This window comes from Dermacentor albipictus, chromosome 10 (assembly GCF_038994185.2).
Source record: "Dermacentor albipictus isolate Rhodes 1998 colony chromosome 10, USDA_Dalb.pri_finalv2, whole genome shotgun sequence".
Taxonomy (NCBI): Eukaryota; Metazoa; Arthropoda; class Arachnida; order Ixodida; family Ixodidae; genus Dermacentor; species Dermacentor albipictus.
In genome coordinates this window covers 32,359,949-32,375,455 of record NC_091830.1, presented here as the reverse complement: position 1 = coordinate 32,375,455, position 15,507 = coordinate 32,359,949, and the positions used below count along the sequence as shown (strand labels likewise).

General features: G+C 45.9%; 1 protein-coding gene and 1 long non-coding RNA gene across 4 annotated transcripts in view; one reads left to right on the top strand and one right to left on the bottom strand.

The window, feature by feature from the left end:
* Positions 1-15,507, bottom strand: part of LOC139050592 (uncharacterized) — a 107,065-nt gene that overhangs the window by 60,232 nt on the left and 31,326 nt on the right. The window lies entirely within an intron of this gene.
* Hn (phenylalanine hydroxylase) overlaps positions 1-15,507 on the top strand; it is a 107,069-nt gene that overhangs the window by 66,992 nt on the left and 24,570 nt on the right. For all 3 annotated transcript variants that reach the window (XM_065444619.2, XM_065444618.2, XM_065444617.2), the window contains exon 9: positions 8,256-8,382. In XM_065444619.2, coding sequence (XP_065300691.2) covers positions 8,256-8,382 — 127 coding nt within the window. The remainder of the gene's footprint in view (positions 1-8,255; positions 8,383-15,507) is intronic.

Genomic DNA, 15,507 nt, shown 5'->3' with positions numbered 1-15,507 from the left:
ACATAGGGCTAACGTAGTAGTGAGGTTCATGCTCATGCTGTTCATGTTAGTTTAAAAACACTAACCCAATAGGGAAAATTAGAGGTAAATAATTAGGGCTCATAATTTCATGAAGGGTTTGAATATTATTGAAACCTAATTAGGTAATTATTTACTTAAGCAAGCTTCGGCACCATACGACTAATTGGGCCTAATTAAGCAAACGTTACTATCACACAATTAGTTGTACCTAACTAACATATTTAAATTATCAAAAAATTTATTATTAAAACGTATCCATCATACAACCACATGTATTCGGATGCGTCATAGACGTATGTGTGCGAGGTACACGACTGAAAGGAATGCTTACGTGCTACCAGGAAAGTCCCACTAGGGAGCTTTTACTGTGGCCAAGGCTCCCGCAGGAGCTGTCGAAACATCATTAAGTTTCAGTTTCCTTTTCGCCTTTTCTCTTTTGTTGGAGCATCACTCCACGTTTTCTTTCTTTTTTTCAATTATACGCTCTACTTAACTCGGAATGCCTTGGACTGGAAGATATAAGAGAAATCGGCCGATAGTTTGCGACGTGCAGTTCGGCGTACATTTCAGCGCCAACTATAAAGACAGGAATCACGCGAGCGGTTTTCCAAGCACTCGCAAATGTGGAATCATTGAGACTATTAAAGAATAATGTGAACCCAGGTGGAAAAGCACTGCCGTGAGGTTTCGTTGTATTGGTCAGTATGCCTTCTCGGCCGCAAGACAAAAAACGTCCTCAGGCATCTAAGCCATTCGTTGATGAGATTTTTGTCATGGATTGATAATAGTGTAGCAATACAACTAAAATAAATTATGGGGTTTTACGTGCCAAAACTACTTTATGACTATGAGGCACGCCGTAGGGGAGGACTCCGGAAATTTCGACCACCTGTGGCACTTTCAAACGTGCACCTAAATCTAAGCACACGGGTGTTTTCGCATTTCGCCCCCATCGAAATGCGGTTGCCGTGGCCGGGATCCGATCCCGCATCCTCGTGCTCAGCAGCCAAACACCATAGCCACTGAGTAACCACGGCGGGTAGCAATACAATTACGACCGTAAGTACACTACGCCATTGCAGCAGCGAGCACATGCAGTCACGTGGATTATTTGTGCTTCTGGTTTCTGAATGAACAGATAAACCAGTCTAACAATGAAACTTAGTGTTCTATTGAACGATGCAGACAAACAAAAGAAGTGGCAACCATTCCACTCTGTGAAGATGTAATGGCAGTGAAAGCTGATGACAGTTCTCAAACGAAAAGCGAAGTGCCTTCCAGCTTCACAAAGTGGAATGGTTGTCATATTTAGCGCTGCGGGTCTGGCGTCATTGCTCGCTCGGACGTGATCGGCCACGCGATTGTCGTTTTCGTTCAGCAAAGCGGCAACGTTCTTCGTCGGTGGTCGTTTCGCGCCGGCGCCGTTTACGTTCTCGCTGCTGTTCCCCCCGGCGCTCCTCGTACGCATGTTGTTCTTCGGGTGTACGAACTATACGTGTCCACCCCATCGATAACGCAGCTGTTTTTAACGGCGATACCTCTCCTGGTTTTATACTGCAATAGCGTCGACGTCACATTGTTGTTCAGGACGAGCGTTCTAATCTGTTCCCCATTTTTACACCTGCGTCTCCGCTCTGCGCCTGTAAGAGTTTGTTAGGAATCGCCAAGTCCGTTTCCGTCGTCGGACGATGAAAAAACTATGGAACGTTAGTCATATACAGCTTTCGCTGCAAAAAAAAGCAGGACTGTTTCATCTTCAGTGCATTTAGATGAATGCTAAAGTGGCGCATGGCATCGCATCTAAGTAAACGGTGGGAACGTGCCAGGGAGACGAATCGCACTGATGCGCCAAGAGAGGGCAGTTTGAAATGGGTAATCGATTCACGCGATGCATGTGAACGCTGACGTATCGCATTGAGGGAGAGAAGGAAAACAGACTGCTGCCTTCGTGTGGCTCTCCCCTACTGGCCGACAGAAACCCACTCGCCAGAAACTGGGTCCGGCTTGTGTAGTGCGAAAAGGGAATGCGCTGCACGTACACGCTGTTTGCACAGCTCCACCGCGATCCGCGTGCGAGGAATGCGAAGGGGTAGTTCGGAAGCAGACGACGTGCGGCATGCGCAGCCCGTGCGTTGTTTCGCCCTTGGTTTTCGCCGCTTCCTGTAGAGGGCGATGCGCGGGTGCATGAGCCAATGAGCAATATGGAAAGTATATGAAAGAATGTAAATGGGCTGGGAGAGTGTTGAGGTATCTGTACAGGAAAAATATTGATTCACAGTGGAGGAAAAGAACTACGAAGTTTACCAGCGTACCAGAAACACGATACGATCCTGTCGCATCGATGTAAACGCGGCTATTGCAGCGGTAAGCAGTAAATCTAAAATTATTACAGCGAAATATGCACCGTTGCAAAACGTTATATTTGCCATGGCAAGCGATAATGTGAGGCGCCGGCGATTGGCTAGCGCTTATGTCTTTTGTCATGCCCTTACCGGTAAGTTCAAGGAGTCGTGAGACAAGTGGCATGCGCCTCCATTTATCTGTTATATCTTTGTTTGAGTCTAGTGGTGCCTTTTGGGTCGCATCAGGCGATCTGGAAGACGGTTATGTAGTACTTTATCGCAATGAAACGAACCTTTATTGGCGAATTATTCCGGACTTCGCTAACCATGGGGCTACAGTTTGGTGCTTCTGCTGTTTGCTCCCGCGGTACTGTCTCTCCGAATAACTCACTCAGAGAAGAGCGCTCGCATAGCCAGAGCGCATATGCGTGGTCCTACCTGCGCAACTCGTATAGAGATGTGCCTGTTGCTGGCTCTGTCCTCCGCAGAATTACGCAGTGAAGCACCAGACGCTACCTAAACATACTCAGTGCAACATAAGTACTCCTTCATGTACATAATTCCTTCAATAAAGCCAATCCTTTCGTGTCATCTTTCTTTTTTTGGCTTCTGGTGCGTCTGCTTCGGCGGTTTGTGGCCTTTTAATGCGGCCTGATCCTGGATGTAGCACAGCAGTAAACTGGGCTGGGCCCAGCGATGGTGGGCTCAAAACAGGACCGATACCGGAGGCTGCCTAATCCGTGGTGGCATTGGTCGTGTGGCCCGCACTATGTCGGTGTTCGTGCCTTGCGGATTTATCGGGCAGGCAAGCAATCGCTACATGCAATAAACCACGTTGCAGGAGATTAGAAGTTTAGTGGCATTTAGTTAATCGCTTCAGATACAATACAATACAGTATAAACAAAAAAAAATTGGCAGTGGCTTAGCTTGGCTGAGCCTAGTGTATTGCGAAAGCAATCTTCTGTTCAGGTTGTAGAGTTCCATACTGCTCATCAAACGTGTAGATGCAGTCTCGTCGCCATTTAAAGCATCCATAAGGCTTGCTGTCGAAAGATCAGGTGTCGCCATAGTCGCGTCAGCATTGAGAGCATGCATGATACCTGTAGATGCACCCAGATCAGGAAATGTTGAACGCATTCGCCTTGCTGCACAATGAGCACGCCGTTTAGCTAAACGTTGTTCCCGCTCTTCATCCGTTTCTTCCGCACGCCACCGCTTCTTAGCTGCAGCACATCGTTGCAGCTTCACCTTATACACATCATCCGCCATACCGTGGAGGATTCGCTGGGACGACTGCGACGAGCCGAGTTGGGGGGCCGCTTTTCCACAGCTGGCATGACGTCACGTAGAGCGAAGCGCCCCCCCATGGCAGCGGCACGTGGCGGATTCGCTGGGACGATAGCGACGAGCCGAGTTGGGGGGGGGGGGGGCTTTTCCACAGCTGGCATGACGTCACGTACAGCGAGCGCCCCTCGCGGCAGCGGCGCGCAGCTGCAGCATGGAGGATTCGCTGGGACGATCGCGACGAGCCGAGTTGGGACCCCGTTTTTCCACAGCTGGTATGACGTCACACATAGGTCACGCTAAAGGTCAATGGTGGATTCTCCGGGACGACGGCCAAGAGCGGAAACCCCGAACAGTATTACTTTCGCAATAAAACAAAGCACAAATGGCGCAACTGCCAAAGCCGCAGAGGGCTTGACTGGCAGGACCCGACAGTCAGGTCACAGAAAATTGCGCATGGTTATTAGCGGAGTTGGCTCTTAGCGGGTCGGAACAAAATATTTAAGATTTTATACAAAATGTTCTTTCCCACTTCGAAAATCCTGAGTAATTTTTGGATTCCACGTCTCGCACTAGTTTCAAACACAAGTCTTGGCAATTTATTAAATTCTCCCATACTTCGATGCCGTCTTGGGGATCCCCTACAATTCCTTCGGTCTCAGGGAACGGGCTAATGTATACCGTATATTAAAATCGCTATTCCAGAAACCATTAATTACGACATTTTCTAGAATCAGAGAAGTGAAGTTTGGCAAATTCAACAACTTGAAGACATCTGTATCTTTCCTTCGACACAAATAGTACGCCATTATTGACAACAGTGAACCTAAAATTGATTTAATTCTTGAGCTCCAACTAAGGCTGCAGGGACCATAAACAGTCAAGCCATAACGTAGCGCACTGTACTTAATCATTCACAATAATTTTTCGCACCGAGATTTGAATAAGTCTTTGCATGTTGAATAATACACAGGACATGGCTTGCAACCTGTTACAGAGGTGGGACAAATGCAAGTTCCATAAAATATCACAGTCAAAGCGCAACCCAAGATAACAGAAGACGCGTATTTAACCGGTTGACATGTGCATGCATAATAGTCAGATGTGTGTAAGAATAACGGTTTCAGAGGCAGGATTCTTTTTCGTGAGGTTATGTAAACGTACATGTTGCATTTTAGAAGAGTTGACGTTTATTAAAATCGCCACGAACCAGTCCATAGCTTTAGCTACCTTTTTCAGGGAGGAGCTAATTGAATCGGAGATATTAGTTGCACAGAATACAAGAACTGTATGATCGGCGTATTCATATATATGGTCACCTACAACATCGGACAAATAAGTCACCTAAATGTTGAAGAGCAGGGGGCTTAATATTTAGCCCTGAGGAACTCCAGAATTAATGTGTGTAAAAACACTTAAACTATACCCACTTTTACACACTGTTGTCTATTCTGCAGAAAGTTAGTTAATAGATTCAAGAATTACCCACGAAGGCCCAGCAGAGACAGTTTCTGTAACAAAATGTCATGACAAACACTGTCAAATGCCTTAGAAGCATCCATAAAGCAAGCACAAGCTACCCGGTCGCCATCTAGTGTAGAATTTAATAGATCAAAAAACCAAACAGTTTTCGGGTGCCCTTTCCCTGGACAAATCCGTATTGATATGATGATCTTACACTGTGCTTATCTAGGAAATGCGTTATCGTAAGAGCCACTTGTTTCTAAATATTTGAGCTATAAAGGGTATTATCGAAAGAGGTGTGTAATTTTCAATATTATTGCGTGGACCTTGCTTATGAAGCGGAATTACTATTGCGGTTTTCATTTCCACTAGAATAACATTAGCGTGCAAAATAAAGTTTAGAAGAGATAGCAATACATGTTTAATTGCGTCAAAATTCCTGTGAAGTTCGCTCACAGAGATTTTGTCAGAGCCTGGCGATTTATTTACCTTAAGGTTAAAAACAACGGACCTCAATTCGTCAAGGGTGAGAAGGGAAGATATGCGGCATCTAGCAAGCTAGGTGTTAAAGTGCACACAGATGGCCACCATTTTCTGAGTCCTGAGTTGCTTGAAAAGGACTGATTAAATTTGTTTGCCACAGTTTCATCATCTGCAGAAAAATAAGATGAAAGTCGCTGTTTAGGCGTTGAAATGTTGCCTTGTCTAAGATAGTTGATAAGGGATCACGTTTTCTTCATGTCAGGTCGGGCTTTTTGAAATTTATTTCGAAAGTGACAGCGTTTCGCAAATCTAATCATTGCATCTACCTTGTTTCTGGCACATTTATATTTTAAGCACTTGCCATCGCACTTAGGCGAGAGCTTGGCCTTAGCGCACAGCAAGTCTTCTTCCTTTAGAGCGGCTAAGATTGCGCTGGTCATCCATTTTCTGGCTCAGGTTACGTTGTCAAATTTTGACAACACGTGTTGCCCCCTGCCTAAAAAAAAAATCAAAAGCAGCTACAATTTCATGCTACATGTTTCCCGATGACACTACATAAAAAGCTATCCCAGTCATTTTCTTGGACTAGTTTGTCAAATAGCCTTGGATCCGTTATGCAGATTCGTTTGATGGCGTTAAAAGCCTCTTGTAATAAGGGAATCACAGTCTTTCAGTCGACAGCGGAGGAAGTAATGGTCAGAAAGCTTGACGTGTGCAATGGCAGGTTTAACTTCAAGATTATGGGCACAAACATTTACATGATCAATGCAGGATGAAACAAGACGTTGAGATATAAATACTCGCAAGTTCCTGCGTGAATTGTCGCTTCAATTCCCCATTCAGACAGTGTATCTAGATGATCAGCAACTATCCCTACTGTTGGTCGTAGCGTATCTATACTAATGTCGCCTGTGAAGCAGATACATTCATCGGTTCCTAGACGTGATAACGCTGAAGCGAGCTCAGCCAAGAAAAAACGCCTCTTTCCCCATGGGGGGGGGGGGTGCGATATACGGCAAGCAAGGCCCGAAAAAATTGAGAATTCGATAAGTGGAGAGTAACAGCTTCGGCATGGTCGAAAGGTGAAATTTAGTTCGGAGGCTGACCAAGTACTTTTTTATGAAGACAGCTACTCCCTCACCTTTCCCAATCGAACGAAAGAATGAGAATGTCTGATAGCCTGGCAACAGAAAACGAGAAAATAAATCCGGACAAATATTTATCTCGGTTTCGGTACCGCGATATCAAAAAGCAACGGAACAAAATATAGAATGGCTACTAAATGATCGCAGTGCTTACGAATGCTTCTTATGTTCACACAAGTAACATGGAAGGTGACGTTACCCGAACAAGAGCAAAAACAAGAAATTTCTGAAAAGTTTTTGCAAGCCTTGAAAGAACTACTATCCATAATTACAAAAGCCTTTCAATGTCTGATTTGTATTAATTCAAACGAGTGGAAAGCCCCGTCTGTTTTCCTTGCAAAAACCTTGCCATTTCTTGTCCAGAGGTACCTGAAGGATTTCCCCTTTCCTTTTGTACGAGCTAGCCAGGACATTTCACGGTTAACCAGTGTGAGTTTGTCATTGAAAAACAACTGTGCAAAGTCATTCTGAATTAATCCAGGCAGCTATCTACGTGATCGAAGCCATTGTTGCTTGGCTTCAACGGAGCACATCTGAACAAAAATAGCTGGTGGAGTATTGTCCCTGCTGGGAAGACGGTGAATAGCAGCGACTTGAGTTGCTGCAAAGTTAGCTATCTCAAGTTTTTCCGCAAGATCACAGAGTAAAGATTGCAGATTCTCTTTTGGCTTGGTGGGAAACCCATGGATCTCAAAATTCTTTCTCCTGCTATATTCTTCCATTTCATTCATTTGCTCTCTTACTTTGTTAATCAGGTCTGACAGGAAGTGCACGGTAGAACACAGCGAGTCAACTTTGAAACGCTATTGCGCCACTTCAGTCTGATTGTTGCTGACTGTCTCCTCTACCGAGTCACATATTGAGGAAAAAAATTCGATTGAAATCTGTACTTCCTGTATTGCGTTCTCAATCTTTCCAACCAGGTCCTTAAATCTAAAAAGTTCTTCTACTTTCGTGGTTACCATTTCTGCATCAGATCCAAGTCGGTCTAGTTTCTCAGTTACAGCAACAAAATGCTGGGAAGATGATCCTTCTTTTGGTGTCTGTGTCAAGTATCCCTGTGTGCTTTTATCCGGTCGACATGTATTACACAACCAGGTTCCACGTTTAATGGTACTCATTCCCGCGTAGCTGTTTCCAGTTACTGCAGAGCATCGTTTTCCAAGGTGGTAACCTTCCTGGCAAACCGAACACTTTAAATATTTCGCATCCGATGGTAACGGCTTAGAACAAGCAGTACAATCAGAAGGCGTTTCTATGTAGTCAGCGACAAAGAAATATACCAAGATTGACGTGCGCATTAAAGAACGCCAGGTAGCCAAACTTAATCCGGAGTACGCCACTTCGACGTTGCCGGTCAGCTAGACTGTCATTACTGCGCGCAAAACACAAGAATTGATTTCCATGTCATTTCGAAAAACCCCGTTCAACCTTAGCTGCCTTCTCGCCACAGTGCTCACACCCAATTCACACAGTAGTCTCACTCGTGACGTATTTCTTTTTTCGGCTTCGCAGGGACATCTGCCACGAGCTTCTGGGCCATGCACCGCTGTTCGCAGACCCTAGCTTCGCGAGGTTCTCCCAGGAGATTGGCCTCGCGTCCTTGGGTGCCCCGGATGACTACATCGAAAAGCTGGCAACGGCAAGTGGCAAATACTGCTTTAGTTTCGCACTGCAATATCAGTCGGGCAACCTGGATCGAAGTCCTTGCCTCCTTGTCCATGATGGCTCCGTTGGTACGGCGTTTTACCCCCGTATGCAGAAATGCAACTTAAGTCAAAGCACATGCTTGACTTAATTTAGATGACGCCTGGCGTTAACGTGCCCAAAGACGCTCACTGCGTTTCCTTCGGCGCGTTCCCGATAGGCGTCACTCGGATCAAGTCAAGCATGGGCTTCAACTTATGTTGCATTTCTGAATACGGGGGTTAGAGTCCCGCACGAGGTGACTGGTGCGATTTCTAACCTCGGTAGCCCCATTCCAATAGGGATCATGAGGCAAACATGCTTTTCCATAGCACGTCTGAGTCAAAGGAAAAATGACACCTGGTGGGCAACATTATTCCGAAGCCCTCTACTGAGGTGCCTCTTACACAGTCGATCTTGCGACATTAAACCCTATCGATCTAGTCAGTGCGCTGCTCACGAAATTTCTCCATCATTTCTAGTGTGTCAGATGTGTGCATAATATTTCTGGAGGGCATGACAAGTCGTGTTGCGTACTCAATTGCGAGATGGAACCGCGCGGTCGTGATTGCGCAAGCAGATGTTAAAGTCGAACCCTTTGCCTCGTCGCCTCTACATCGATGTGAGCTGAATATCGACCTAAGGCCATAACGAAAAAGTGTGCATGTATCGAGAATCTAGCGTTAAAACGCACCATGTCGCCGGAATCAATCCGAAAACGTGCCCTACAAAGTACCGCATAGCAGCCGCATTACATCGGACCTTAAGCGCATCAATAAATCAGACCAATCCTCCAAGATATATCGATCCATCTATATCACCGTCTATCTAATCCAGGCTACTTCTCTTTCTATTAGTAACATCTTGATGAGGGCTAGTGGGTTCATACCTAGAACTGAGGTTGAACATGGCGAATAAAACAAGGATACCAAGAAACACAACAGACAAGCCCTGTTTTATACTTCTATTTGTCTCCCTCCGTCCGTCCGCCGAATGTATAGTTTGCAGGAGGGTCGACTCATGCCGACTGCGTGCTCTGCACCAGCAGCAACACGCTGGAGCCCGACAATAAAGTATTTCATCAAGTGCGCTCTCGCACCGCTTTTGACACTGATGTTCACCGCCATTAGTCGGTTAGTTATCGCTGCAAAGCGAAGGGGTCTCCGGGAAATCCGCTGCCACCTCTTTTCTGCGACATCCGTATTTCGCCCGTAAACCTCGTGGTCCTCTTGACAATACAGCACCCCTGCTTTTCTTTTTCATTACCAATGAATTTGTCGACTGTATTTACCTTTCATTACCGACCGTCATGGTTGCTCCGGGGCTATGGTGTTGGACTGGTGAGCACGAGGTCGCGGGATCGAATCCAGACTACGGCGACCGCATTTCAATGGAGGCGAAAACACCCGTGTACTTAGATTTAGGTGCATGTTAAGGAACCCCAGGTGGTCAAAATTACTGGAGTCCGCCACTACGGCGTGCCTCATAAAAAGTGGTTTCGACACGTAAAACCCCACGTAATTTAACTAAAATTCATTACCGCTCATTCGTTCGCTCTACTAGACTGCCCATTATCCGATATGAACTGCACAAAGTTGGCTGAGCCCCAGCGCTTTCTCTCGCTGAAATAGAATATCGACAACGCGCGTTTTGCCTGAAAGTCATGCTGCCAGTACTAATTGCACGCACCCTTATTACACACGTTTTTTCTTTTTTTTTGCTGCTTGATTGGTTGAGCGGTGTGTAATAAGAAGATGAAGTATTTTAACGATTGGAAAATGTAGAAAGGTCGGCCGGATAATGGAGCATCTGGCCTGCTACTCTACGTAAGGGAAGGGGAAGAGGGGAAGAAAAAGGGTCACAATGGGGATGACAATGGGAGGAACGAGGTGAAGGACACATTAAACAACTGGTATCACAGGCGTGAGTCCAGGCCCGTGTTTCCTAGGTGGCACGGGCCTGGACTCACGCCTGTGATACCAGTTGTGTAATGTGTCCTTCACCTCGTTCCTCCCATTATCATCCCCATTGTGACCCTTTTTCTTCCCCTCTTCCCCTTCCCTTACGTAGAGTAGCAGGCCAGATGCTCCATTATCCGGCCGATCTCTCTACATTTTCCAATCATTAAAATACACATTATTACACACCGCTCAACCAATCAAGCAGCAAAAAAAAAAACGTGAGAGCTACAGGCTCAAGTGTAGCCGAATAAGCAACCAGCCCGAGTAATCTACGGGACCACAATGTTCCTGCCTCAAAATTTTTTAAAAGCCTCCACTCGTGACAGGTTACCGAGCGAGCCACACAGAGACAAACATAAAGGACCACAGAACTTCAAAGAACTTTATATGGAAAGCAAAACGAATAAGAGTAGTTTCCACGAGAAGAAATTACCGATTTCATAAATGATTACAAAATGTGGATAAATTAAACGGGGAAAAGAAACGACAACGTACTACTGATAACTCGCATGTCACCATTTTTGTGTTGAAGTTCGATAATTGGATCTAATCGAAAAATCGCCCCTCATTAGGGAAGCGAAAAAAATGATTGACAAAGTACGAAGCTACTTGGAGCAGAACTACGCGATAGGAAATACCGTCCAACAAGAAGTACAATGTATACAAGTGCGTAGTAATACGCCGTGCGGCGCTTACAAACGATGCAGTCTCTGGAGTGCACTCGTTTTCTTCTTCTTTTTGTTTCTCTATCCCCTAAGCCTCATTTAATCCCTGCTGGTATCCTCGCTATTAATTCGGAAAGCCTCCAAGCAGCAGAATTTACGCATTAGATCGACGAGTGCATTAGAAGAGTATTAAGTTATTCAATATCATAAAGGAAAAATAACTATGGTGTTTACGTGCCAAAACAACGATCTTATTATGGGGTATGACCTAGTGGCGGACTCCGCAATAATTTTCACTACCTTGGGTCCTTTTAGCGTGTGCCTAAATCTAAGTACAAGGGTATTCTCGTATCTCGCACCCATCCAAATGCGCACGCCGTGGCCGGGATTTAATCCCGCGACTTCGTAATTAGCTACATCATAAAGTAAATTGAGAGTGCATAACAGGGACCTTTACGTTTACGGAAAGTGTTAGCAGTGCCTAAGAAGCTTATTTCTTTCAAATCAGCAAATGCCCCCCCTCCCCCCCCCCCCCGAAAAAAAGAATTTGGAGGACGCTCAAGCTTCGCCTTTAAGTGTGGAACGCGATAGAGTTCAAAAACCCCTTACTGCTTTTTATGTTTTCCTGCAACTGCAACTTATGTAACCTTAACGTTTAGCTGGAAACGCTGGCTGCGAACGCTATGCAAGAATGCGAGCTTTCTGGTAGAAACGCGGCCTCTTGCGTGGGTCTATCTCCTGTTACTGTTTCGCACTTTTAATATTTCTGTCTGAGCAGAGCTAACATAAAGGACATGCGCTGTGTGTGTTTTTTTTTCCATTACCTTTGTCTCTGGGCTACCGTTCTAAAAATTCCGAGGCACAACTTTGATGAATAAAAGACAAGGTATGAGCAACTTTGGTGGTAGAGAAGAGGTTGGGTATTCGTGGTTCGGAATTTGGACCGCAATTTCTTTTGCTGACGCAACGTCCCACACAGACGCCCGGTTTTCTGCGACACGGTTTCCTTAACGCTCTCTCGTTAAAAATTCACCGACGATTACGATACTCCCCCAGGAGAAACTTGAGCGCAGCTCCGTACGCGTTTTCACTTCGCGTTATACTTTAGGCACCGCGCCTATCACCGGACCGACTGGTAGCAAGACATGCAGCGCTATAAGTATACGTGCAACTGCCGCTTATGCAACTGAAATCTTTACCGGGAGACGCTTGCGGTGTGCGCGAAACGCAAAGGCCAGCTTTCTGGCGCTTTTAGAGCAAAGCTTTCGTTGCCTCTTTCTTCGACTCTCCGCTGCTGCTGCTGTGGTCCTTCACGCCGCCAACGCCGGCCACGTCGGAACATGGTTGAGATGGGGCCACGTCACAAAAACATAAAAGGCGTGCGCTGTCGGTGTTTTGTTTCACGGCATTTGTTCGTGAGCTGTCATTCTCGAAATTCCGAGGGATAACTTTGGAAAGAATGTAAGACAAGGCCTGTGCCTCGTAGAGGGGCCTGCGCTTTATGCTTCAGAATGATTGTTCGCCGAGGGACTCCCGCGGCGACGACACCGAATGTTCTGTCACACGGGATCCCTTAACGCTATCGCGTTAGTACATGACAGGGGTGTTGCACATAGGAAAGACGACCTGAGAAGCTCGCGTCAACATATAAAACGCCCTCTGGACGCCGTAATTAGACGTTACCTCCCCCTCACGCACACAACTGCAGTGCCGCGCTTGTCTCCGCGCTCACCCGCAACCGCAACGACAGCAGAGAGAGGAGGTAGGGAGAACGTTAATGAGGGAATAGGGAGAGAGAGAGAGAGAGAGAGGAGGCAGCTTCGTGAGCTACAAGGCAGCAACCCAGAATGGTGCCTACGCGTGCACTTTGTGCTGGCGAGACGATGGCGCGCTCAAAGCGTCGAGCGGAGCGGGAACAGCAAACCGAAATAAGATGGTAATCTGGGCGAGTCGGTGATAGAACATGTTCCTAGGCGTGGGCAGCGCAACCCGGACGAAAGACAAAAGGAAGCACACGATACGAGCGCACTATCGCGTACGCATCGAGTACTTCCTTTTTGTCTTTCGACCGGGTTGCACTGCCCGCCCTTGGGAACGAGAACAACAAAAAGACAAGCGCAGCAGGCAAGGTAACATTTCACGTCGCGTTAGGACTGTCTCGCATGCGATCAATATATCACCGCCAAATAACGCGTCAATGAAGGCAAGCAACAGAAAAAGGTTCGCTTACAGCGATTCCCACAGTGCATGGGATATATATATATATATATATATATATATATATATATATATATATATATATATATATATATATATATATATATATTGCTTTCCCCGCTCGGCTGGAAATGCCGCTGGCGTGGATGAATGGCTCGATGTTATGAGTGTCTCCTTTGCAGCGGAGTGCTGGGATGCGCCATCAAGCTCTAGCTATTATACGGCCTGATGTCATACCTCGGTTAAAGAAAGAGAAAAAAAAAGGAAAGTAATAGGAAACAGAAGAGAACCGAAAGCCCGCGATTAATTCCCTTAACCATATTTTCTCACCCCCTGTTGTGAACTTTGTTTTTGTACGTCTCCGTTTTTGGTCGTTCCCCTACTTTTTTTCCAGCAATGTTCCAATCGGCTCTTCCTTATCTATATGCGGGCATGCTTACTTTTCCCCTGCTCTCGCTGAACCCAACGGCTTCAATGAGACCAGTGGCGATGCATAAGGTCCGTGAATAGAAGTACTAAAAGGTAGCGAAATCTTTCTATCGTGCCGCCTGCGCTGCTGCGAAGAGCATGGAAGGTGGCAGGAAAGAAGGTTTGCGGCTGCCAATTCGTTTAGCGCCGTCACGTGGTGTTTTTCGCACCGTTTTCTCTATTTTTTTCTTTTTTCCTTATCTCGGCGCACTCAACGCCATGACAGTTGGCCGCCGAGTTTCCACGGCGAGGCTTTTGCATTGCATTTCGGATGTTTTGGTTAAGTTTCGTGGCGAACCGCGTCATTGAAAAACTATGTTTTTTTTGTTTTATGTTAGAGATTACATTTAAGAGACCTGGAGGTGCAAACGCCAACGTACGGAGCTTTCTTTTTCTTTTTTTCTTTGTTGACGAGGTACGGATCTCAGGCATGGGTAAGCTTATGCACGGAGGCTATTCTCGGTGCTCGTTGAGATTTGTTTTTCTGATCGCACTATCGTGAACGAGTGCATGAAACTATGGAGCGCGTAGGCTGTGTTAAATTATGGGGTTTTACGTGCCAAAACCAATTCTGATTATGAGGCATGCCGTAGTGGAGGACTCCGGAAATTTCGACAACCTGGGGTTCTTTAACGTGCACCTAAATCTAAGTACACGGGTGTTTGCGCATTTCGCCCCCATCGAAATGCGGCCGCCGTGGCCGGGATTCGATCCCGCGACCGCGTGTTCAGCAGCCTAACACCGTAGCCACTGAGCAACCACGGCGGGTTGCGTAGGCTGTGTTCTTGGACATATCGTGCTGGAAACGTAACACGTGTGATTGTTTAGAACGACAAAATGCTGAGCTAGTTGGTAAGGATTCATTATGAAAAAAATAATTGTTGTTCTACTGATTGTGCGTAGCTTTGTCAGTCCATGGTTTTGTTAGGCGCTGCAAATATATTGTGCGAGGACAAGCTGTTCACTGTCATTGCAAATCATTTTGACTATTGTGAGTACGCTTTTTGCAGTTCACCATCTCGGCGGGGTAAAGCGGTGCACGAGTTTGTTGGCTCACACTGACTTGGAACAGCGCAAAGGGTGAAAGTGCTCATTGATGGAAACCATTTCTACGTCCAACTTTCTTCCTTGCATTTATTTATTTCAATGTACCTTACAGGTTCATGAGGAGCATTGAGTAATGGGGGGCACCACTGCGTGAAAGTTGTACACGAAAATATCGCCGAGATGAGTGGAAATATTCGCTACAAAGCAGGCTTACAAATGCAGAGCTGCGGTAGTAAACAAGCATCGCATAAATTTGATCCCGCACTTTGCTCGCACGCATAATCAAACCGTGTAAAAGCAGTAGTTTGAAGCATGAAAAGGCGATAAAAATTAAATATTAACAATACTCTGATAAAAAGAAATTACATTTCGTGGTAGCGTACGAAACATGCGATAAATTTTATCACACACATAACAAAAACGTGTAGTTTAAAGCAAGAGAAAAAAAAAACCTGCGTGACGTTACATAATTATACGGTGTATGGCACATTTTTAGTACAGAAACGGCATGGTTAGGAGTGACCTTAATTTATCTCTGTCCGTTGGGGTGACAGTGCTCTCGGGAATGGAATCGTATGAACGGTTTGCTCGTGGCCAAGCTGACAAATTAAATGCATCCGTGACACAGGAGGCTCGCGTTATTGAGGCAAATATGTCACGCGCCTTGCATTCGGTCATCGCGGTACTAAGATGATTCAATTCTGAAGCTGCACAAGCTGGATA